We start from the raw sequence: 25,585 nt of genomic DNA, 5'->3' as shown, positions 1-25,585 counted from the left end.
AAAAGTCGCGCCACGAAGTGCTCGGCCTGACCATTCGTCCTCCACTGCATCAGCGCGAATTTCTAACAATCAATATGCCAATATCGTCACTTGGATTGTAAACATTTTGAGAGCGTTTTGATCCTCCATTAAATGAATTTTTATACCTGAAACGGTAGAAAGAGTGGCCAACACTTAATTATGTTCAGAGATACTGGGTAGTATTCTGTGCCACATTGTAAACTAATACTGAGAAGCTCATAAAGAGAAAACTAACAGATAGGTCTTCACTATTATATTTACATATTTCGGAAACAAATTCTAAATTTTTACCTAGACGCACATATCGCCGACATAGCTATTATAAGCGATTTCGGATTTTGGTACAATCGTTAAATGTATTTTCTTAGCTTTCGGTAACATTAATATTTTGGACTTCTAGTCATTGTCCTGTGGCCTGGTATATAAGACGTCATTAACTGCTACGTTCCATAACATACCATTTATGCTAAATAACTTTCAGGTCTGTCACGATAACGCAATGTATTTGCAGAAAAGTCTCTCAACCGCTGAAACTTTAATATTGTAACAAGTTTCATGAAAGGATAAAGGTACTGTTCAAATGGTTCAAATGGCTCTGAGCACTATGGGACTTAACATCTGAGGCCATCAGTCCCCTAGAACTTAGAACTACTTATACCTAACTAACCTATGGACATTACACACATCCATGCCCGAGGCAGTATTCGAACCTGCGACCATAGCGGTCGCGCGGTTCCAGACTGTAGCGCCTAGAACCGCTCGGCCACTCGGGCCGGCGAAGGTACTGTTCGATTTAGTATATGGAGCACGTTCAACTGCTCGCTGTTTCTTAACAATTTTTGTTCATCCTTCGTAATTATCCACGAAATATTTGATTACGGGATTAATAGCACGAAACTGTTCGTGTGAATAAACAAAGGTATCTGTGGAAGGACGAGTCACTGTCTTTTTTGACGTAACTAACTTACTTTTGATGTGTTGTTTCCCAAAGATGTTGGTCCTTAGTACTATATGCAACTATCTTTTAATTTCGAAATTATATTTTTATCATTAAACAGGTAGCGAGCTATCATCAGACCAGTGCTGAGGTGATCTGCGCTCTTGGCAGAACAGCCAAAGCTGTGCCCCCCCCTCTTCCCCCTCAGAGAAAAACTACCTTTCTGAAATTGTTTTCTTCTTCTTTACGAGATTTCGTTAACCATTTCAGCTGTATCGATATCTCTGCTGTATTTCGTACCAACATCTGCTGCATGTTTTTCAAAATAAGATACGGAGTTCTCATTTGTGGAATACGTTAAATGTATTCGCAGTTGCACATACTAACAACCATCAGCTGTATAAGAGAACGACGACAATGAAAATTTGTGGTGGACTGGAACTCGGATTTCTAGTTTTATGTGAGCGGTCGCCTTGACCACTTTGGCTAACCGTGCACGACTCACGGCCAAACCCAAACTTCCATATGTCGTCGTCCCTACGTCACAGCCTGAACTCATACACACATAATCTAATTTCCCTACTGGAGAGGTCGTTTTAATTGAAAGTCGCTGCTTGGTACCGGTGGATAAGTAAGACATGCAATGTTCTTACGGACATGCATACATGTCAGAAGGAACAGGCACTGCGGTGACTATAGCCGTTATTAAATTCATGAAATGTATGCGCAGTTGTGAATACGAACGTACACTAGCTGTATAAGGGAACGGCGACAGTGAAATTTGTGCCTAATACAGCTATAAGTTAAACATTGTAACTATTTATAGTGGGAGTATGATAGAGATATAGAGAAAAAACTAGCAAAACTCTTAAATATATGTGGAACATCAAATAAAAGCACTCCGCGTTCAGGCCACAAGTGGCCCATAGGGACCATCCGACCGCCGTGTCATCCTTAGCTGAGGATGTGGATAGGAGGGGCCTGTGGTCAGCACACCGCTCTCCCGGTCGTTATGATGGTTTTCTTTGACTGGAGCCGCTACTATTCGGTTGAGTAGCTCCTCAGTTGGCATCACGAGGCTGAGTGCACCCCGAAAAAATGGCAACAGCTCATGGCAGCCCGGATGGTCAACCATCCAAGTACCGGCCACGCCCGACAGCGCTTAACTTCGGTGATCTGACGGGAACCGGTGGATCCACTGCGGCAAGGCCGTAGCCTCGAACAATCATCAAATAGATGCCTAAAAATAAAACACGGAAGTAGACATGATTGAAATTTTATAAGATAATGGCTGTTACTACTTGGAAATGAGTCATGGGTCACATAAGCCGACCAGATAGGATACTAGTCAGCGTATTAAAAGAACACGCAGGGACGGTGTCTATACTGTGCAACTGCTGCCAGGTGAACCTGTCTCCCTCCACTGCTGACGTAACTCGTAGTATTGAAGTGGTATGTACAGTGATCAGCCAGAACATTATGGCCACCTATCTATTAGCCGGCATGTCCACCTTTAGTACGGTTAACAGCGGCGACGCGTCTTGACATGGAAGCAATGAGGCCTTGGTAGGTAGCTGGAGGGAGTTGGCATGTGACAGACACCTAATTCCCGTAAATTCCGTAGAGGGGGGCGATGAACTCTGACGCCACGTTCAGTCACATCCCAGATGTGTTCGATCGGGTTCATATCTGGCGAGTTGGGGGGGGGGGGGGGCAGCATATCAATTTGCACTCTCCACTGTGTTACTCGAACCACTCCATCACACTCCTGGCCTTATGAAAAGGCGCATATGCCACTGCCGTCGGGAAACATGATCTTCATGAAAGGGTGTACGTAGTCTGCAACCAGTGTACGATACTCCTTGGCCGTCATGGTGCCTTGCACTAGCTCCACAGGACTCGTGGATGGCAACCTGAATGTTCCCCAGAGCAAATGAAGCCGCTGCCCGTAGTACAGGTGTCAAGGAGCTGTTCCCCTGGAAGACGACGGATTCGCGCCCCCTCATTCGCATGATAAAGAAGGTATCGGGATTCATCAGATCAGGCAACGCTCTGCCACTGCGCCAACGTCCAGTGCCGACAGTCACGTGCCCATCCCAGTCGTAGTTGCCGATGTCGTGGTGTTAACATTGACACATGCATGGGTCGTCGAATGTGGCGCTCCATTGTTAAGAGTGTTCGGTGCACTGCGTGTTCAGACACACTTATAGTCTGCCCAGCATCGAAGTTTGATATTAGTTCCGCCACAGTTCGCTGCCTATCATGTTTGACCAGTCTGTCCAGCGTACGACGTCCGACATCTGTAATGAGGGATGGCCGCCCAACCCGAAGACGTCTGGACGTGGTTTCATCTTGGTTTCATCTCGTGTTGAAGACACTCGCCGCTGTGCTCCTCGAACACCCGACAAGTCGTGCTGTTTCCGAAGTGCTTGCGCCGAGTCTCTGGGCCATCACAAGCTGCCCTCGGTCAAACTCAGATAGTTCGCACGTCTTCCCCATTCTACACACAGAGAGCTCACTGATGCTACGTGCACCGTGCGTGTGTCTGACTAGCAGTCATTCCTTACCAGGTGACCCTGTTATCGTCTGGAAGGGTTTACGTTGGTAGTAGGGCGGTAGTCACAATGTTCTGGTTGATCAGTGTATGTGCGAGTCGGGTGTCGACGTGAAGACGTGACAGAATATGAAGTTGGAACTATCATGTTTCGGCGTGCTCATGGCCACGCCGTTACTGAAGTTGCCCTATTTGTCAGTGTATCAACGCGGAGTGACCAATGTATCTACAAGGAATAGTATGTAGCTAGCAGCCGTGGAACACGGTATAAGAACAGTGGTCATAAAAAGATAGTAACAGGTAGGGACTGAAGGTGAGTGTCACTCGTCGTCAGTGACTATCGGTTTGAAACCTGACAATAACTGCTGCTTTCAGTATTGCAAGTCCATCTCAACCAGTTTGCGAACGAGAGTTGCGAGGGGAATTCGATGCAGTAGATACACTCCTGGAAATGGAAAAAAGAACACATTGACACCGGTGTGTCAGACCCACCATACTTGCTCCGGACACTGCGAGAGGGCTGTACAAGCAATGATCACACGCACGGCACAGCGGACACACCAGGAACCGCGGTGTTGGCCGTCGAATGGCGCTAGCTGCGCAGCATTTGTGCACCGCCGCCGTCAGTGTCAGCCAGTTTGCCGTGGCATACGGAGCTCCATCGCAGTCTTCAACACTGGTAGCATGCCGCGACAGCGTGGACGTGAACCGTATGTGCAGTTGACGGACTTTGAGCGAGGGCGTATAGTGGGCATGCGGGAGGCCGGGTGGACGTACCGCCGAATTGCTCAACACGTGGGGCGTGAGGTCTCCACAGTACATCGATGTTGTCGCCAGTGGTCGGCGGAAGGTGCACGTGCCCGTCGACCTGGGACCGGACCGCAGCGACGCACGGATGCACGCCAAGACCGTAGGATCCTACGTAGTGCCGTAGGGGACCGCACCACCACTTCCCAGCAAATTAGGGACACTGTTGCTCCTGGGGTATCGGCGAGGACCATTCGCAACCGTCTCCATGAAGCTGGGCTACGGTCCCGCACACCGTTAGGCCGTCTTCCGCTCACGCCCCAACATCGTGCAGCCCGCCTCCAGTGGTGTCGCGACAGGCGTGAATGGAGGGACGAATGGAGACGTGTCGTCTTCAGCGATGAGAGTCGCTTCTGCCTTGGTGCCAATGATGGTCGTATGCGTGTTTGGCGCCGTGCAGGTGAGCGCCACAATCAGGACTGCATACGACCGAGGCACACAGGGCCAACACCCGGCATCATGGTGTGTGGAACGATCTCCTACACTGGCCGTACACCACTGGTGATCGTCGAGGGGACACTGAATAGTGCACGGTACATCCAAACCGTCATCGAACCCATCGTTCTACCATTCCTAGACCGGCAAGGGAACTTGCTGTTCCAACAGGACAATGCACGTCCGCATGTATCCCGTGCCACCCAACGTGCTCTAGAAGGTGTAAGTCAACTACCCTGGCCAGCAAGATCTCCGGATCTGTCCCCCATTGAGCATGTTTGGGACTGGATGAAGCGTCGTCTCACGCGGTCTGCACGTCCAGCGCGAAAGCTGGTCCAACTGAGGCGCCAGGTGGAAATGGGATGGGAAGCCGTTCCACAGGACTACATCCAGCATCTCTACGATCGTCTCCATGGGAGAATAGCAGCCTGCATTGCTGCGAAAGGTGGATATACACTGTACTAGTGCCGACATTGTGCATGCTCTGTTGCCTGTGTCTATGTGCCTGTGGTTCTGTCAGTGTGATCATGTGATGTATCTGACCCCAGGAATGTGTCAATAAAGTTTCCCCTTCCTGGGACAATGAATTCACGGTGTTCTTATTTCAATTTCCAGGAGTGTATTTGGAGTCGGGTACCCCACAAAAGGCCATTACTCACAGCGACACGTGAAGATGTGTTTGTTAGTAGACCACACAACAAAAAAACTGGCCAGTGGTGACAGGAGGAGTGTAGTGTTGTCCGGCGAGTCTTGCCTGTTGCAAATGATGCGAGGCCTCGAGTGCACCGACGGCGCCACGTGGAGGGTGTAGTTAAGGCCGGATGTGGTTGTTTGATGTTTTGTGGGTGTTACCTGTACCATGACTTTAACCCACTCTTTCAGGTTACCGTGAAAGTGAACGACGATGATTATTTCAACATTTTCAGTGAACATGTGTTGCTCTTTCTTCTGCGTTTAATTATGAATATTCTGTGGATACCCTGGCTTCCAAAGGTGGCGGTCATGTCCACATAGCTACGAGCATGCGTTTCTATGCTGAAGAGCATAAGAAACTTATCTTGCATGGAGAGTCATCGACAGATATTGAAGTAACTTCGCCTGTACCGCAGGGAAGTTGTGTTGAGTCCCTTGTCTTCACGTTGCATATTAATCACCTTGCGGACAATATGAATAGTAACCTCAGTCTTTCCGCAGGTTATGTTATCTACAATGAAGTACAACTGAGGCTGATTCTTCAAAATATTAATCTATCACAGTTACCGGGGCTGCAATATGCTAAAAATTCTAAGTACAGTTTGAAAGAAGTCAAATCTTCATAAGATTGTAACACTTAGTAGGGACATAAAAAGGAACGATGTATAGGGTCAGTCTCGGGTAAAGTAGATAGCAGACTTCGGTTCATTGGTAGAACACTAGGGAAATGCAATCAGTCCACAAATGAGATTGCTTGCAAAACATTCGTGGAACCCATACTAGAATATTGCTCAAGTATGTGGGACCGCTACCAGATAGGACTAACGGGAGATATTGAACGTGTACACAGCAGGGCAGCGCGAATGGTCACAGATTTGTTTAAAACGTGGGAGACTGTTACAAAAATGTTGTAAGAACTAACCTGGCAGACTCCTGAAGATACACGGAAATTATCCCGAGAAAGCCTAGTAACAAACTTTCAAGGACCGGCATTAAATGATCAATCTAGGCGTATAATACAACTCACTACATACTGCTCCCATAGGGATCGTGATGATAAGATTAGACTAATTACAGCACGCACAGAGGCCTTTAAACAATCATTTTTCCAGTGTTATATACGTGAATGCAACGAGAAAAAGCCCTAATAACTGGTGCAGTGGGACGTACGCTCTGCCATGCAATTTACAGTGATCTGAAGAGTATAGATGTAATTCACATTTAAGTTGCTCGAGGATCTCTGTTACGCATTTGTATGGGCTATACTGATCTGCTACCATCACAGCAACGCGTCTCTCCGCGTCATGACGGCTTCATAAGGACTCCTAACACTGGAGAAATACTCCAGAAAAGGTAGGACTAGTATCTTGTGTGTGATTTACTTTACAGATGCACTTCATTTTCCCAAAACTCTTCCCACAAATCTAGGTCACGTTACTTGTTGCAGACTTTAGGTATTCACCGAGCGAGGTGGCGCAGTGGTTAGGTTTACCGTGATTTCCCTAAATCGCTTCAGGCAAATGCCGGGATGGTTCCTTTGAAAGGGCACGGCCGATTCCCTTCCCAATCCTTCCCTAACCCGAGCATGAGCTCCGTCTCTAATGACCTCGTTGTCGACGGGACGTTAAACACTAATCACCACCACCACTTTAGGTATTCGTCCTAATTCATATAGCTTCTCACTATTAACTGTAAAAATTTAAACGAGTTGACGTCGGTAACCTTATCCAGGAGTTCATGAGGAAGGCATAGGTCCTTTCTGCTGTGCATCCACCATAAAACCGCATCATACACATAACTAAAACAGATTTAGGCCTTGTAAGGGCAGTTATCAGTGTGTGTTCAATTTTTCCACGAAGAAGGATGTGAGTATTACAAAGGGAAATGTGGAAAAACGAACACAAGATGACGAAGGCGATACAGTCTTCGTAGCCAAGAAACACAGGATTCATTTTGATAAGAATCGGGCTGTGCCATTCAGGAGGGGGTACTCTTCTAAGTTGTAGCGGTGGAGGCAGTACAGATTGCCAAGTGCTTTCAGCAAAGAGGAGGACGTTGAGTTCAGCGTGATCTGGCTTTTAGTATTCGTGCTAAATCGTATTTCCTGCTTATCGTGACCAATAAAAATTAATAAATGGAAACATCCGTGGCAATGGGAGTTTGAGTCAGGCCAGGCGGAGAGTTCAGCGAACCTAATGGTTAAGGCGACTGCTCGTGATAATAACGAAATCCTCCACGGGCATGAAAATGTCGTTCTTCACTACATAATCATTACGCCACAGGTTCAGTGTATCTGAACGATGTGCACTTATATTATTCATGTCGTTGCAGCTTCACCGATCTCATCCCCATAGATCCATTCATTAAATTTCTGCACAATTATTAATTTCATAGATAGTTTCTGTGGTGGAAATAGTGATGTCATTAGTGGAAGCGATGGTATAGCACTCGTTGTACATTAAAAATGAAACACCATGTGGGCGGCATGCAACAGATGTCAAACTGTCGTCAAGTTCGCTACATGCTTGGATATGCAAATAATTATCATTTCAGCATAACCGCACAAAGTAGGTAGGTTGCAACGCAATCTACATTCTGTACACAGGGGAAGATTACAAAGTGGATTTCTCATACACAAAATGCATTTGATTCTCGGCTGTTTGTGAGAAGATCGCATTATGCCCCGTGTAAGAAGGAGAAACTAGTACGTGTCGAAATTCGACAGCGGAAGGAGCCTAGGGTATCGAGACTGCGGTTTATTGTTCCGCGATTTTACTGCTCGCGTTGATCAGAGTCCTACGACTGTCGCGAGCATATGGAATCGATGGGTACATGAGAGCCATACTTAACGTCATGCACGAACTCAACACCCCACAGGTCTAGCTGTCGCCCGCACATACGTATTGCTTGTTTCGCCGCGGATTTAAGACGTATTGAGGGCAGGCCGGTTGCTATGCCGTATCTTCGAGGTCTCCGTGACCTTGTCTTTCAACAAGATAACGCAGGATCACATGTTGTCCGTGCTATCCTGGCCTACCTCGATAGAAAGGGAGTTCGACTGTTGTCGTGACCACCATGTTCTCCTCATCTCTCACGCATTCATCTCATCGTGCGTTACCGGGAACCTGGCATCCACCAATGCAAATCACTTCGATTGATGAACTCTGTCAGAGAGATGAGGTAGCGTGGAATGACGTATCCTTATCTCTCCTCTAAGCTCAGTTTAAGTCGATGCCTTACCAATTTCGCACCCTGTACACCCCTCGCATCACCTACAGATTTAATTGTACAGGGTGAGTCACCTAACGTTACCGCTGGACATATTTCGTAAACCACATCAAATACTGACGAATCGATTCCACAGACCGAACGTGAGGAGAGGGGCTAGTGTAATTGGTTAATACAAACCATAAAAAAAATGCACGGAAGTATGTTTTTAACACAAGCCTACGTTTTTTTAAATGGAACCACGTTAGTTTTGTTAGCACATCTGAACATATAAACAAATACGTAATCAGTGCCGTTCGTTGCATTGTAAAATGTTAATTACAACCGGAGATATTGTAACCTAAAGTTGACGCTTGAGTACCACTCCTCCGCTGTTCGATCGTGTGTATCGGAGAGCACCGAATTACGTAGGGATCCAAAGGGAACGGTGATGGACATTAGGTACAGCGTCAGTGAAAAAGACCAATAAAAAGGTGTTAGCATGTGGACGTAATGTGCTGTTCCAGTCTCTTCTGTACGTATTTGTTTATATGTTCAGATGTGCTGACAAAACTAACGGGGTTCCATTAAAAAAAACGTAGGTTTGTATTAAAAAACATACTTCCGTGCATTTTTTTTATGGTTTGTATTAACCAATTACACTAGCCCCTGTCCTCATGTTCGGTCTGTGAAATCGATTCGTCAGTATTTGATGTGGTTTACGAAATACATCCAGCGGTAATGTTAGGTGACTCACCCTGTATATTCTTCCTGCTGTACTGTATAGGTACAATAAGCAAAATTTCGTTATTTGCTATCCTTCCCTGTGTTTCCATTTTAATAACCGGCGTATTATAAAAATATAACCAAAATACAGAGCAATAAAATTTAGCTATATACGAACTAACAAACATTAACATTATCACATGAGAGTAAGACAGAAAGTTGAACAAAAATAGCCACGTGTACTTCATCAAACTGTGCGGAAATTATCTGGAGAAATGCCCTTATTTCTGAATTTAAAAAGCTATGCACTATCTCGGAAGGAACTAACGTCCAAAAACTGACCGAATACCAGTGGAACTATTACGGTATTCAGGCTAAAAAATAGAGCATCTATAAAGATGGTGGATAACATTTATGAAGGCGGGGAAGTTCCACCAGATTTAAAAAAGAATGTAATTATTACGCTTCTGAATAAAGCGAGTATGGAAAGTTACAAAAATCACCGGACAATCAGTCTCAGATCACTTATGTCAAAATACTGATAGTAGTATTTTATCATGCAATGCAGGGAAAAATTTAATCAAGAAAGGACTAGTATGATTTAGAAGCATTAGGAGCACCTGAGAAACAATTTTGACATTTTGGTTGAAAATAAAGCGCAAATGTAAGAAAAAGAAGGAAACATACATCTGAATTTATGGATATTGAATCAAATAATATGCTCTCCATTGTTAAGAAGCGTGGTAAGAACTACAGGACTAGAAAGGTAATTCATTCTCTTTAATCGAAGTGGACATGAGTAGTCGATACTGCAGAAAGAGTACAAGACGACAAAATCAGTAGAGGTAAAATGAAAGGTTGGTCTTTGCCACCACTATTATTTATTTCATATGCTAAACAAAGAATGAACGAAGTAAAGCACTGGGTCGAAATGGGGATGGTTTATCACGGACAGAAAGTCAGTGCGATACTGTTCGCTGACTATTCGCTGATGATGTAGCAGTGGCGCCGAAAGTGAAGAGGGGGAATAGGTGCCAATTGATGGCTATGATATGCGTATAAAGAACTCAAAAACTAAGGTCACGGTGTGAGCAGCAGGTGATAAGGCCGAATGGCCAAATGTTAAAAGTGAATAAGAAAGTCTTGAAGATGAAGGTGAATTTTGCTGTCTCACAAGTAGAAAACATAAAGCGCGAAGTTGCGTGAAGGACATATCAGGGACTGCACATGGGAAAAAGGGTTTCTTTAGAAAGATTCAGCTGCTAACATAAATAAACCTTCAGACCGGAAAAAGTTTTAGTGAAAAGCTATGTTTGGAGAACACTTTTTGAGAAACATGGACAGTGAGAAAAACAAAACTGAAAATATTATAAGACTTTGAAATGTTATGTTACGGGAGACTGTTAATCAGATAGATTGCAAGAATAAGGAAAGCATTCTGCAACGAATCAATGAGAAAAAAATTGCGTAAGCAACAACTCATTAACCCGACGAGATATAATAAAATATTACGACAGGAGTCGTTGCTGAAAACTGTAATCGAAGCAAAGGAATTGTAGGGGCAGGGCCGGCCGGTGTGGCCGAGCGGTTCTAGGCGCTTCAGTCTGGAACCGCGCGACCGCTACGGTCGCAGGTTCGAATCCTGCCTCGGGCATGGATGTGTGTGATGTCCTTAGGTTAGTTAGGTTTAATTCTAAGTTCTAGGGGACTGATGACCTCAGATGTTAAGTCCCATAGCGCTCAGAGCCATTTGAACCATTTTTGTAGGGGCAGGCCTAGATATGAACATACAAGGCAGATGGTTGACAGCTCAGCAATTGTACTGAAATCTAGAGGAGAAAGCCGGCTGCAGTGGCCGAGCGGTTCTAGGCGCTTCAGTCTGGAACCGCACGACAGCTACGGTCGCAGGTTCGAATCCTGCCTCGGACATGGATGTGTGTGATATCCTTAGATTAGTTAGGTTTAAGTAGTTCTAAGTTCTAGGGCACTGATGACCTCAGTCGTTAAGTCCCATAGTGCTCAGAGCCATTTGAACCAAGAGGAGAAATTTTGGAAATTCGTGGCAAGTTCCTATGGGACCAAGCTGCTGAGGTTATCGGTCACTAGGCTTACACACTACTTAATCTAATTTAAACTAACTTACGTTAAGGACAACACACTCATGCCCGAGGGAGGACTCGAACCTACGACCGGAGAGACCGCGCGAATCGTGACAAGGCGCCCCAGACCGCGCGGCTACCCCGCACGGCTCAAGAGGATGACTAGGCAAGTTTTCGGCGAGCTAATAGATCGCTGGATTTATTGATTTTCAATAACATGAGAGTCACATATCATTCCCTATGGAAGAAAAAAACGGAAGTTATTAGAGGGGGACATAGCGATTTCTCGGCCAATAGATAACTGAGATGGTAGTCTGCACAGCAAAGGAGCCGTTGACTTCACTTGTTCCATCACACACACACACACACACACACACACACACACACACACACTTTCAAAAGTACGAAGGCACTGTAAAATCAAAGATAAAGAACTAAGTTCTCTATGTAAGTCATGGAGACTGTGTTACAAGTAGGTGACACGTTGCGGAATAATATTGTAATTATGATTTATTCGGTGCGTTACCCTGATCATCTTTATTTCTTCGCCAATACTACCACAATAGTGAAAAAGCCTGTAATGTACAAACACCATAACACGCAAGATCCGGTGTCTAGTAGGTGCCTGCGTACAGACGCGTAAGTATGTACTATGATGTAGTTAACGTCGCTGCGGGAACAGCTCGGCTGAGCTTCGTTATGCCATTCTTGCACTGAATTCAATGACCCCACACACGAGGTGCATATTAGGCAGCGTAAATTTATCTATACTGCTGTACATTGCTGTTAACGCATAAATAGCCGGCCGGGGTGGCCGAGCGGTTCTAGGCGCTACAGGACGGAACCGCGCGACCGCTACGGCTGCAGGTTCGAATCCTGCCTCGGGCATGGATGTGTGTGATGTCCTTAGGTTAGTTAGGTTTAAGCAGTTCTAAATTCTAGGGGACCGATGATCTCAGAAGTTAAGTCGGATAGTGCTCAGAGCCATTTGAACCATTTAACGCATAAATAACAGCGGCAGAAAAACAAACCCAGCAGTACTGAATACAAGCTTCAGGGCGAAGGGTAAAGTGGGCTTTACTGTTGTCAACGCCAAGTGCCATGAGTGAGTGGAACAAGTTTGTTTCCTAACACACAGCGCATACCGGCGATATTTTCATTGTTATGTAGATGTTTGGAGTGCAACCTGTATGCCAATCTTACGTCCCTCCGTTCCCAAAGTAGCTATTTAGATCCAGGTTTGGGTTCTTTGTGGAACAGTAACCGTCAAATTTTCGCAACATTTACATTATAGCCTATAAATATATTTCCTTCTAACGCTGCTGCCTGAGACTAATTTTGCTTAGCATATGTCTCTTGGAAGCCTTCGAAGCAATGGCAGATGACATTTGTCTAAGAGGCAGCTAGATCAGATACAGAGTGCACGTTTATCTTGCTCTTACTACTTCAGACCGTGTACATTTTGACCTCACGAATTACGAAGAGTACGTAAGACTTTCAGTATCTGCCTCGAATTATAGGATAGGAGTATTGAAAATATTGGATTCAAAAGAACGTTCAGATTAGTCAGTAGCCGCCTACAGTTGTGTGTTTTCAGATAGAAAAAAATCGTCAATGGAAAAGTAATCGATTAGAAACAAGATTTCCACATTAAAACGCTCAACGGAGGCTCTTTTCCGAATTCATATATATTTTTCCACTCCTTTTTTTGCTTAACTCGTTTCGTAAACCAATTTAATGCTCCTAAGGCGTCATTAATGTTAACCTCAATGGCCAACCTTTCAGTTATAGGTGAGCAACGCAGCACGCAATTTCGTAATGTTCGTGGAGAACAGCTGAAGATGGTATTTCGAAGTAAAAATTATTAATAATTTAGACTCGTATTCTTTTATATCATTTACGAAGGAACGTCGTCGCAGATGAGTAGCGAAACAGATCTCTGGATGTACGAAATTTTCAAACGAAGTATTTCTCCTCCGAGAAAACTGTGGCATATCACACAGGTTGGTTGGTTGGTTGGTTTGGGGGAAGAGACCAAAGAGCGAGGTCATCAGTCTCATCGGATTAGGGAAGGACGGGGAAGGAAGTCGGCCGTGCCCTTTAAGAGGAACCATCCCGGCATTTGCCTGGAGCGATTTAGGGAAATCACGGAAAACCTAAATCAGGATGGCCGGACGCGGGATTGAACCGTCGTCCTCCCGAATGCGAGTCCAGTGTGCTAAACACTGCGCCACCTCGCTCGGTATCACACAGGAAGAACGCACAAACTCAAATACTTATTGGAAATAATACAGATTAAATATTATCACTCAAATATTGGGTTACACAAGTTAACGATTAAGGAAGACACAATGATTAGATAATATACATGTTGTACGTCCACTAAACGTGCGAATCACTTACTAGGCAATCGGAATGATATATTGCAGCCGATTTCGTTATTCCGTCTATTGTATATTTCGAATTTTATGCCGTATTTAGATTTATACGCTAACTCTGCAAAAACAGATGCCAGTCGGATCAGAATAGAAGCGACCGCCGCTGCGCTTCGGAACTGCGGGGTATCTTCGGATAGCGCGCGAGAAAAAAGTAAAGAGGGTGCAGACTTCGGTATTTCCGAAGGAGGTGCGAATGTATGTAGGTTATTTGAACGTGGGCGATATTAGTGCGTCATGTGACGTTGTGCGGCGCGTGGCGTCCGGCGGCTGCAGCGGCCGTAGATGGCAGGCGGCCGTGGGAGGCGCGTGGGCGGCGCCGCGCCCTTGTAAGGCGCGAGTTATTCCCGGAGTCCGGCGAGGGTATAAGTAGCGGCCGCCGGCACTGGCCGCTCAGTCGCTGCAGGACCCGACACCTACACCGCAATCATGTGCGACGACGACGTTGCTGCTCTGGTCGTGGACAATGGCTCCGGAATGTGCAAGGCGGGCTTCGCGGGCGACGACGCGCCGCGAGCCGTCTTCCCGTCCATCGTGGGCAGGCCCCGCCACCAGGGAGTCATGGTGGGCATGGGGCAGAAGGACAGCTACGTAGGAGACGAGGCCCAGTCCAAGAGAGGTATCCTCACCCTCAAGTACCCCATCGAGCACGGCATCATCACCAACTGGGACGACATGGAGAAGATCTGGCACCACACCTTCTACAACGAGCTGCGAGTCGCCCCAGAGGAACACCCCATCCTGCTCACCGAGGCCCCCCTCAACCCCAAGGCTAACCGCGAGAAGATGACGCAGATCATGTTCGAGACCTTCAACGCGCCCGCCATGTACGTCGCCATCCAGGCCGTGCTGTCCCTGTACGCCTCCGGTCGTACCACCGGTATCGTGCTCGACTCCGGAGACGGCGTTTCCCACACCGTCCCCATCTATGAAGGTTACGCTCTTCCCCACGCCATCCTGCGTCTGGACTTGGCCGGTCGCGATCTTACCGACTACCTGATGAAGATCCTGACGGAGCGCGGTTACAGCTTCACGACCACCGCCGAGCGGGAAATCGTCCGTGACATCAAGGAGAAGCTGTGCTACGTCGCCCTGGACTTCGAGCAGGAAATGGCGACCGCGGCCGCCTCCACGTCCCTGGAGAAGTCGTACGAGCTGCCTGACGGCCAGGTCATCACCATCGGCAACGAGCGCTTCCGCTGCCCCGAGGCCCTCTTCCAGCCTTCCTTCCTGGGTATGGAATCGTGCGGTATCCACGAGACCGTGTACAACTCCATCATGAAGTGCGACGTCGACATCCGTAAGGACCTGTACGCCAACAACGTACTGTCCGGCGGTACCACCATGTACCCCGGTATCGCTGACAGGATGCAGAAGGAGATCACCGCCCTGGCTCCGTCGACCATCAAGATCAAGATTATCGCTCCCCCTGAGAGGAAGTACTCCGTCTGGATCGGTGGTTCCATCCTCGCCTCGCTGTCCACCTTCCAGCAGATGTGGATCTCGAAACAGGAATACGACGAATCCGGCCCCGGCATCGTCCACCGCAAGTGCTTCTAAATTGCGACTCAGAGCAGCCAATTCGCCGCGGTTGTCCAGCAAACGGCTCCATCATCTCCCATCTACACATCATCATTTTTCTGTTTTGCGTTCTCATGTAAGGAAATTCGACTCTGTGGCCTTTGTTATGCACGCGTTCAATTACTGCAAAACGAACGATATAGTTACTACTGATATTATTTTCATTCTACGAACACCTATCGTTATTGTCGGTCACATAATGTGTTAACATCTTATTTTAGAAATATACAAAGAGAATTGCTTTTTTTACGAGAGTTATTCGTTATTACTTTATTTATGTATGTGAGAGAAGAACTATTATTTCCAAAGTGCTCACATTGAGAACTTTATAATGTACATATCGATACATCATTGCACAAAAATATATTAAAGAAACTATCGATGACTGTTTGTTTTATTTGTGTCTTATATTCCCTTACATATCCTATATGACCTACATGGCAATTTATTGAAAACTGTGAGGAAAATTCCGAAATCAATCAATTTCTTTTATAAACCACCGATTCATTGTGTTTAAACTTATTTTACTTTGGACTATCGAATCGTCAATGGAGATAATATGAAAGAAGATAAGAAATTGTGCAATTTTTTATCGCTCTCCCCTGTAATTCCAAGGAAACAAACCTCACAACTTATCCCATCTCTAAAAGAATCTGGGTATCCTGTAATTTCTTGATCACATTGTGTTATTGCAAATCATGTTCCAAACTAAAGAGAATTAAGCAAAAAACAAAATCAAGTAAGTAGAGCAAGAGTATGCACGTAAACATGAACAAAATGATGTCGGGGAAATGTACCTGTGAGAGTATGAAGCGTATTAGCGATTTCACGATAAAATTAAAACATCCCATCCTCCCCAACCCTTACCTTTCCACCTATACCATCCATAGGGCTAATTAATTGGTCTTAAGAATTACTTTAATATAATTAAAGTTTAGCTTTCGTTTTTTAATATATTGGTTATTGGAAATGATAAAACCAAAATCCATTTAAATCACTACCCTATCGCTTTCGCTGTAACGGCAAAGAAGAACGCATAATTCTCTTTGGTGTCGAATAATCAGTATCCTTTCTCATGCCATGAGCCCGCTGGCGACATACCAACCTATTTATGTGATTCTGAAATGTCCATCGTCTGTGATTTGATTACATACGAAGAATCCAATGAACATAGAGAACGGGATGTATAAATCACTACCCACTAGGTAGAATCTCATTTTTACGGGTAGGAAAATTGTTCTCGTTCTGTTCATTACGATGTTTACAGTTAAGAGAGACGTCATATAAATTAAGTGTAATTTGTTTAGTTATTTTGTGCTTTATACTTCTTATGAGACAAAATTGACATAAAAAATTCCGTGATATGTAATAGGTCGCGACTCCTTGACACGGTGAAAGTGAAAAATATTGGCGATACGAGAATAGAACTGAAAGCAGAGCTTTCCCTTGCCGCACGTGTATTCTGGTACGAAGCTGTTGGCAGCGAGTCAGCAGACAAGACTGTGCCAACAGCCTCGCAGGTCTTATTAACTCTCAGCCTCCCGCCGACGAATTTGTTCTTAAAGAGCAATTTTGCGTTCGTTTTATGAGGGTGGGAAGTAAATTTTATGACGTGAGACGCACACCTTGGAATTAATTAAAGTGGATTATTGTGTCCTCTTGTCAGGGGAATTCTCGAGTGATGTACCAAAAGTTACATTCAGACAAAACACTAAATGTGCTGCATACAGTTTTTTATATTATGTATTGGTTTGACGAGACGTTTAAAGATTTTTATTTCATCATATTTATGGGGACAGTCATCAGGGAGATGTAGGACTGTAGGTGAACGCGTCGAGCATCGAACAAATACAGTTGCTGACTGCACTCTGTGTATTGCATTTGTCTTTTAATTTGAACTTGTCACAGGTTTGACATAAAATTCAATTTGGATGTTGCTAAATTACATTAAGACAATCGTCACTATTGATACCATCTTCATACCTATAGTACTATGAAAAGACAATGTATAGTTTAATGTTGTTACTAAAAATCAGGAAAAGTTTTTGACCGATTTACTTCACAATTTTACTCGATTCTCTAATGAACGTTCGGACAGACATGGGCTATACATATTTTTAAAAACATGTGGTATATAAATATACATGCGCTATCTAACAGGGAAAGTTTTTTTTAGAGAGATCTCGGAAAGTTCTTTGCCGATTTACTGCAAATTTATAGACGATACTCCAATAAACGTTCGGACCGACATAGGCTACATATTCAAAATGTACACGGTATATTAATATATATCTGAAATCTATACATCGAAACCAAGACAAGTCGTAATTTAACTTTGTTATCAAAAATCTCTAAAAGTTCTTGAGCTATTTACTTCAAATTTTTAAACTATACTCCAATAAACGTTCAGACGGACATATGCTACATGTTTTTTAATATATACGGTATGTAAATGAACAGAAGAGAAACGTTGTTGGCAGAAGTCTGCAAAAGCTCTTGACCGATTTTCTTCAAATTTTTACATGATATACTTATAAACATTCACACTGACATCAGCTATATACATATTTTAAAGACGAACAGGTGTTCTGTTAAGACTGACTGAGAGAAATAAAATAGTGTGCTGTTGTCTCCTGTGCTGTGAAAATGTATACAATGTGCCGTTTAGTTTTCTGCCTTGCCGTCGGTTTTGCAGAAAACAGAAAGGTTTATTTACGGCTTATCCTATTGTGATTAGAGTACTACCACAGAATCTAAATCGTCCGAAACTTTGTAATCCTCCCCGTTTGCAGATTAAAACTATTAGAGACACTGTCGTTGAAGCTACTGTACTCAGAGAATCATCAGGTGGAGAGGTTGCTCCCATACTCCGTACATCAGTGATTCCAGCCGATTTGTCCATTCAGTTTCAGCGACTTTAATTCAGAATGGATGTTTCGTTTGCAGTAACAATAAATGACGCTCGAGATTATGACAGATTCATTACTGATCACTTGATGCCTCAGAATGTATGCTACAAACCGATTCCTTCTTTTAACCCACCAACCGATCCCTTCTTCTAGTCAGGTTGCCTCACAAATTTCTTTTCTCCACAATTATATTCAGTACCTCTTCATTAGTTACGTGATCTGCCTATCTAATCCTCAGCAATATTCTGTAGCACCACATTTCAAAATTTTCTATTCTCTTCTTGTCTATACTGTTTCTCGTCCATATTTCACTTCCATACATGGCTACACTCCGTAAAAATGCTTTTAGAAAATACTACCTAAAACTTTAATCTATATTCGATTCTCTTCTTCAGAAACAATTTTATTGCCATTGGCAGTCTAGACTTTACATACTCTCTACTTCGGCCATCATACGTTGTATTGTTGCCCAAATAACAAAACTCATCAGCTACTTTAAGTGTCTCATTTCCTAATGTAATTCCCTCAGCGCAACGTGATTTAATTCGACTATATTCCATTACCCTTGTCTTGCTTTTGTTGAAGTCATCTTATATCCTCGTTTAAAGGGACTGTCCATTTCGATCAACTGCTCTTCCAAGTCCTGTCCTATCTCTGACTGAATTACAATGTCACCGCCAAACCTTGTTTTTATTTCTTCTCCCTGAATTTTTAATTCCTACTACGGAAGTTTATTTGGTTTTCTTTACTGTTTGCTCAATGTACAGACTGATAAACATCGGGGATACGCTACAACTCATACTCTCTTCTGAACAACTGCTTCCCTTTCGTGCCCCTTCACTCTTATAACCGCCGTCTCGTTTTTGTACAAGTTGTAAATAGCCTTACCCCCATACTTTCAGAATTTCGAAGAGAGTACTCCAGTCAACATTGTCAAAAGCATTTATCAAGTCTAAAGATGCTATAGACGTAGATTATGTTCTAAATTTAGACGTAGGGTCAGTACTGCCTCGTGTGTTCCTACATTTCTCCGGAATCCAATCTGATCTCTCCCGAGATCAGATTCCATTATTCTGTAAGGAATTCGTGTTAGTATTTTTCAAACATGACTTATTAAACTGATAGTTTGGTGATACTGACACCTGTCAGCGCCTGCTTTCTTTGGAATTGGAATTATTATATTCTTCTTGAAGTCTGAGAGTGTTTCGCCTGTCCCATACATCTTGCACACCAGATGGAAGAATTTTGTCGTAGCTGTCTTTCCCAAGGCTATCAGTAGTTCTGACGGAATGTCGTCTACTTATGGGGTCTTGTTTCGACTTAGGTCTTTCACTTATCTATCAAATTCTTCTTGCAGTATCATGTCTCTCATATCACCTTCATCTACGTCCTCTTCCAATTCTATACTATAACAACCATTCGCTCGATGTAAGATCCGTACCCAAAGACTGGAAAGTTGCACAGGTCACACAAATATTCTAGAAAAGTAGTAAAAATAATCCACTTAATTACAGGCCCATATCGTTAACGTCGATATCCTGTAAGATTTTGGACCATATATTGTGTTCGAACATTATGAATTATCTCGAAGAAAACGGTCTATTGACACACAGTCAACACGGATTTAGAAAACATCGTTCTTGTGAAACACAACTAGCTCTTTACTCGCATGAAGTGTTGAATGCTATTGACAAGGGATTTCAAATTGATTCTATATTTCTGGATTTCCAGATGGCTTTTGACAGTGTACCACAAAAGCGGCTTGTAGTGAAATTACGTGCTCACGGAATATCGTATCAGTTATGTGACTGGATTCGTGATTTCCTGTCAGAGAGAGTTCATAGTAATCGACGAAAAGTCATCAAGTAAAACAGACGTGACTTCTGGGGTTCTCTTTGCTGTTCCTTATCTACAGGGTGGAGAAAAATCGTGTCACGAAATTTTAACCCAGGAAAGCTGACGCCAGTAGGAACCAAAATTACTGTTGTTGTGTAGGTCGATAACGCAGCATTTTCTAACTACGGAAAGTTGGCGCCACGCGTTCCGATTGGCCGCGGGATTGCCCTGTTGCCGGATGCTCTGGACAACGCATGATCGCGAATACTTTGCCTGCCGGAGATTGCGCTCGGTGGTAGCGCGCCAAACTTCCACTCTGGGGGCGAATCCGTAGAGGTCCCGACACTTCTATTGTAGTTTTATGATAAGACGTACCGAGAATAAACCCGTCAGCAGCCGTTAGTTCGCGTACAGAAAGTCTTTTGCAAACTGTGTCGGCCCTGAAAAGGGCCTTTTTTGTAGCTAGGACACTGTTTGCTTAAAGCAGGTGCTCGACCTGGCGATCCTCTGACGCGGCACAAGCTTAGTAACGTCGACCGGTGTTTTGTCGAACTCTTTCAAAGATTCCTGGCATTGCTCTGATGTGATTGGCGGCATGTTGAATGCGATCCATTAATCCCTCTCCGTTTCTAGGTGGTTCGCGTCCGGGTGGGTGAATTAGAACCTTGCAGAATCCCCACAGGAAAAAGTCCGGTGGCGTGAGGTCTGGTGATCGCTGGGGCCATGTCCTACGAACACCTCTGCCAATTACCCTGCTGTCGAAGAGTTCATTTAAATATCCGCGCACAGCACGACTATTATGTGCAGGCGCCCCATCATGCTACAACCACATGCGTACACGTATGTCCAGGGGAACATCTTCCAGCAGGACGGGTAGAGTTTCTTGCAAAAAGTGAAAATAATTTGCCCGGTAAGTCGAGGAGGTAGACAGACTGGTCTAGTCAGATGGTCACGCACAATGCCCGCCCAAATGTTGAGCGAGAATCGTTCCTTGTGTCCGTGGACGTACGTGACGTGAGGATTTGCCCTTGCCCAATAATGAACGTTTCGAGTGTTGTAAAGGCCATCCGGATGGAATGTGCACTCGTCGGTAAACGACACAACGGCAGGGAAGTCGGGATCTCGTGCAACATGTCGCAGAAACCACCAGCAAAACCCTAGCCTGTGTTCATAGTCCTCCACAGGATTTAGGCCTTGGACAGGGTGGAAACTAAAAGGATGCTGGCTGTCATCTCTCAAAACCTCCCAGACTAACCGATAAGTGACCCCCATGTTGTGTCCAGCCGCTCGAGTACTTGTCGTAGGTGCTTCCTCGAAGCGCTCCAGAACAGTCTCTTCAAATGCAGCATCCCGTCGTGTTCGAGATCTTCCAGCATCACTATGGTATCCAACTAACGAGCCTGTTTCACCAAGTCGCCGGTGGATTGCTGTAAACATTTGCGGGTGTGAGTGTCGTCTTGCTGGGTACCGTTCCTCATACAACCGTCGAGCTTCATGTGCATTACCGTCGGCTAGTCCATAAACAAAAAAACATATCTCGTTGTGCTTCAAACGAATAAAGTGACACCATGCTTACTGTATGATTAAATCGCAGGTGATGCGTGTGTGCTCCGAAGCGAAGCGAAACTTATGTGTGAATGCCTCTGGCGTGAGATGGAGACAAACAGCAAGACCTATTCGACACGTGTGCGTATGTATCACGTTGAGGCATTGAAGGGGCGGGGGACGTTTGCATGTGTGAACCGACAGCCACAGCACTGCCCGTCAACCCGACGAACGACAACAGAGGAATTCCACGGCCAATCAGAGCACGTTTCTGTAGTTTAAAAATGGTTTGTTGTCGACCTACACAACATTAGTAATTTTGGTTCCCATCGGCATCAGCTCTCCAGAGTTAAAATTTCATGACACAATTTTTCTCCACCCTGTATATAAACGATTTGGGAGACAATCTGAGCAGATGTCTTAGGTTGTTTGCAGATGACGCTGTCATTTATCAACTAGTAAAGTCATCAGAAGATCAAAGAAAATTGCAAAACGATTTAGAAAAGATATCTGTATGGTGCGAAAATTGGCATTTGACCCTAAATAACGAAACGTGTGAGGTCATCCACATGAGTGCCAAAAGGAATCCGTTAAACTTCGGTTACACAATAAATCAGTATAATCTAAAGGCCGTAAGTTCAACTACCTAGGAACTACGGTTACGAACAACTTAAATTGAAAAGAAAACATAGAAAATGTTGTGGGGAAGGCCTACCAAAGACTGCGTTTTATTGGTAGGACACTTAGAAAATGTAGCAGATCTATTAATGAGACTGCCTACACTACATTTGTTCGCAGAATACTGCTGCGCGGTGTGGGTTTCTTACCAGCTAGGATTGGCGGAGTGCATCGAAAAAGTTCAAAGAGGGACAGTACGTTTTGTATTATCACGAAATAGGGGAGAGAGTGTAACTGAAATGATGCAGGACTTGAGGTGGATATCATTACAACAAAGGCGTTTTTCGTTGCGGCGGAATCTTCTCACGAAATTTTAGTCACCAACTTTCTCCTCCGAATGCGAAAATATTTTGCTGACGCCGACCTACATAGGGAGAAACGATCACCATAACAAAATAAGGGCAATCAGAGCTCGCACGGAAAGATACAGGTGTTCGTTCTTTCCGCGCGCCCTACGAGATTGGAATATTAGAGAATTGTGAAGGTGTAGCGATGACCCTCTGCCAGGCACTTAAATGTGATTTGCGGAGTATCCATGCAGATTTGGATGTAGATAGATGTATAATATTGCCTTGAAGTTCATCTCCTTTGTACAGACCCTCTGTATACCCCTTCCACCTTACAGCTTTCCCTTCTTTGCTCAGGACTGGTTTTCCATCTGAGCTTTTGATATTTATACAGCTGGTTCTCTTTTCTCCAAAGACCTCTTCAATTTCCCTGTAGGTGGTATCTACCTTTCCCCTAATGATAAACGTTTCTTAATACTCACATTTGTTCTTTAGCCATTCCTGCTTAGCCATTTTGTACTGCGTATCAATCTCATTTTTTACACATTTGTATTCCACTGCGGGCTTTCAAAACAGAAAATGTGAGATGATAGGGTGGCCGTGAACTACGTACCCTCCGACTCAGAGTTGAAATATTAAAAGTTTTGGCTGGTTTCGTTCTCTAGGGGCTGGGATACGTTGTTGCCGCATTACAGGCCAAATACTGCTGAGTCTACAGTATACGATAAGACTACACACATGAATCGAATGGTCGAAGGTTTCTATCACTCGGCAATTGCGAATTATAAATGTAACATATAAATGTATAAATGAAAGATTGCAATTAAATAAAGTCTGCAGGTACTGTCTTAAAGACTTTAAATGATGAGTACGACAGTAGAAGTACTTTTGAGAACGCGGTATATTTCTGCAAAACACTTATTGGTGTCGATGGTCCAGCAATTCAATAAAATATAAGTTGAATAACAGGGAAACAATAGATTCCTACACCACATAATTAGTTATGAACAACAACACAGCTCGCGAGATATTCACTTCTAAACGCACACTACGTCTTCACTGTAGAATCCTCGGAAGTCTCACAAGTTTACGAGTTCGCACCCGGAAGTATTTCCATCTCTCGCGACCACGCGCAAACCGCTCCACACTCTGCAAGTCTCTGCCGTGACTGAGCGTCCGTCGCGCCGTCGCGTCCAGCACTTCCTGTGTCGTGTGGCGCACCCTTTCTCGCGCCGCCCTCTTCCAAACTACCGTGTCCTCTCTCCCGAACTCGCTTCCATTCAGTCTCCCCATTCACGGGCGCTGTGGTTGGCTATAGCGCTCCCTCCATGTCTCCAAGCAAGTGTACACTCACAAACGTATTGAAACACATTCGAAATACCGGATTTACACTTAAATAACTTCAAATTGAGTAAATATTCCTACGGCTGGACCATAAACACGCTCTAACACACACCATTAAAAACAGGACTATTACAAATGATTGAAGCGATTTCATAAATTCACTGTAGCTCCATTCATTGACATATGGTCACGACACACAACAGATACGTAGAAAAACTCATAAAGTTTTGTTCGGCTGAAGCCGCACTTTAGGTTTCTGCCGCCAGAGCGCTCGAGAGCGCAGTGAGACAAAATGGCGATAGGAGCCGAGAAAGCGTGCTTGAAATGCACTCACATCAGTCAGTCATAACAGTGCAACGACACTTCAGGACGAAGTTCAACAAAGATCCACCAGCTGCTAACTCCATTCGGCGATGGTATGCGCAGTTTAAAGCTTCTGGTTGCCTCTGTAAGGGGAAATCAACGGGTCGGCCTGCAGTGAGCGAAGAAACGGTTAAACACGTGCGGGCAAGTTTCATGCGTAGCCCGCGGAAGTCGACGAATAAAGCAAGCAGGGAGCTAAACGTACCACAGCCGACGGTTTGGAAAATCTTATGGAAAAGGCTAAAGCAGAAGCCTTACCGTTTACAATTGCTACAAGCCCTGGCACCCGATGACAAAGTCAAACGCTTTGAATTTTCGGCGTGGTTGCAACAGCTCATGGAAGAGGATGCGTTCAGTGCGAAACTCGTTTTCAGTGATGAAGCAACATTTTTTCTTAATGGTGAAGTGAACAGACACAATGTGCGAATCTGGGCTGTAGAGAATCCTCACGCATTCGTGCAGCAAATTCGCAATTCACCAAAAATTAACGTGTTTTGTGCAATCTCATGGTTTAAAGTTTACGGCCCCTTTTTCTTCTGCGAAAAAAACGTTACAGGACATGTTTATCTGGACATGCTGGAAAATTGGCTCATGGCACAACTGGAGACCAACTTCATCTTTCAACAGGATGGTGCTCCCCCGCACTTCCATCATGATGTTCGGCATTTCTTAAACTGGAGATTGGAAAACCGATGGATCGGTCATGGTGGAGATCGTGATCAGCAATTCATGTCATGGCCGCCACGCTCTCCCGACTTAACCCCATGCGATTTCTTTCTGTGGGGTTATGTGAAAGATTCAGTGTTTAAACCTCCTCTACCAAGAAACATGCCAGAACTGCGAGCTCGCATCAACGATGCTTTCGAACTCATTGATGGGGACATGCTGTGCCGAGTGTGGGAGGAACTTGATTATCGGCTTGATGTCTGCCGAATCACTAAAGGGGCACATATCGAACATTTGTGAATGCCTAAAACAACTTTTTGAGTTTTTGTATGTGTGTGCAAAACATTGTGAAAATATCTCAAATAATAAAGTTATTGTAGAGCTGTGAAATCGCTTCAATCATTTGTAATAACCCTGTACATAAACAAATTAAATAAACATAGATCAAAGGACTAGAGCAAA

General features: G+C 44.5%; 2 protein-coding genes and 1 pseudogene across 2 annotated transcripts in view; 1 reads left to right on the top strand and 2 right to left on the bottom strand.

Annotated features, from left to right (window-relative positions):
* The window catches only part of LOC126470740 (uncharacterized), a 549,460-nt gene that overhangs the window by 50,710 nt on the left and 473,165 nt on the right, over nucleotides 1-25,585 (bottom strand). The gene's annotated exons all lie outside the window — the stretch shown is intronic.
* On the bottom strand, nucleotides 2,058-2,175 carry LOC126471934 (5S ribosomal RNA; annotated as a pseudogene).
* LOC126469897 (actin, muscle) lies at nucleotides 14,298-15,880 on the top strand. The gene has a single exon (XM_050097241.1). It carries the CDS (start codon nucleotides 14,344-14,346, stop codon nucleotides 15,472-15,474), a length of 1,131 nt encoding a protein of 376 aa, XP_049953198.1. The 5' UTR covers nucleotides 14,298-14,343; the 3' UTR covers nucleotides 15,475-15,880.

Source organism: Schistocerca serialis, chromosome 3, assembly GCF_023864345.2.
Source record: "Schistocerca serialis cubense isolate TAMUIC-IGC-003099 chromosome 3, iqSchSeri2.2, whole genome shotgun sequence".
Taxonomy (NCBI): Eukaryota; Metazoa; Arthropoda; class Insecta; order Orthoptera; family Acrididae; genus Schistocerca; species Schistocerca serialis.
This window is presented reverse-complemented; position numbering and strand designations above follow the sequence as displayed.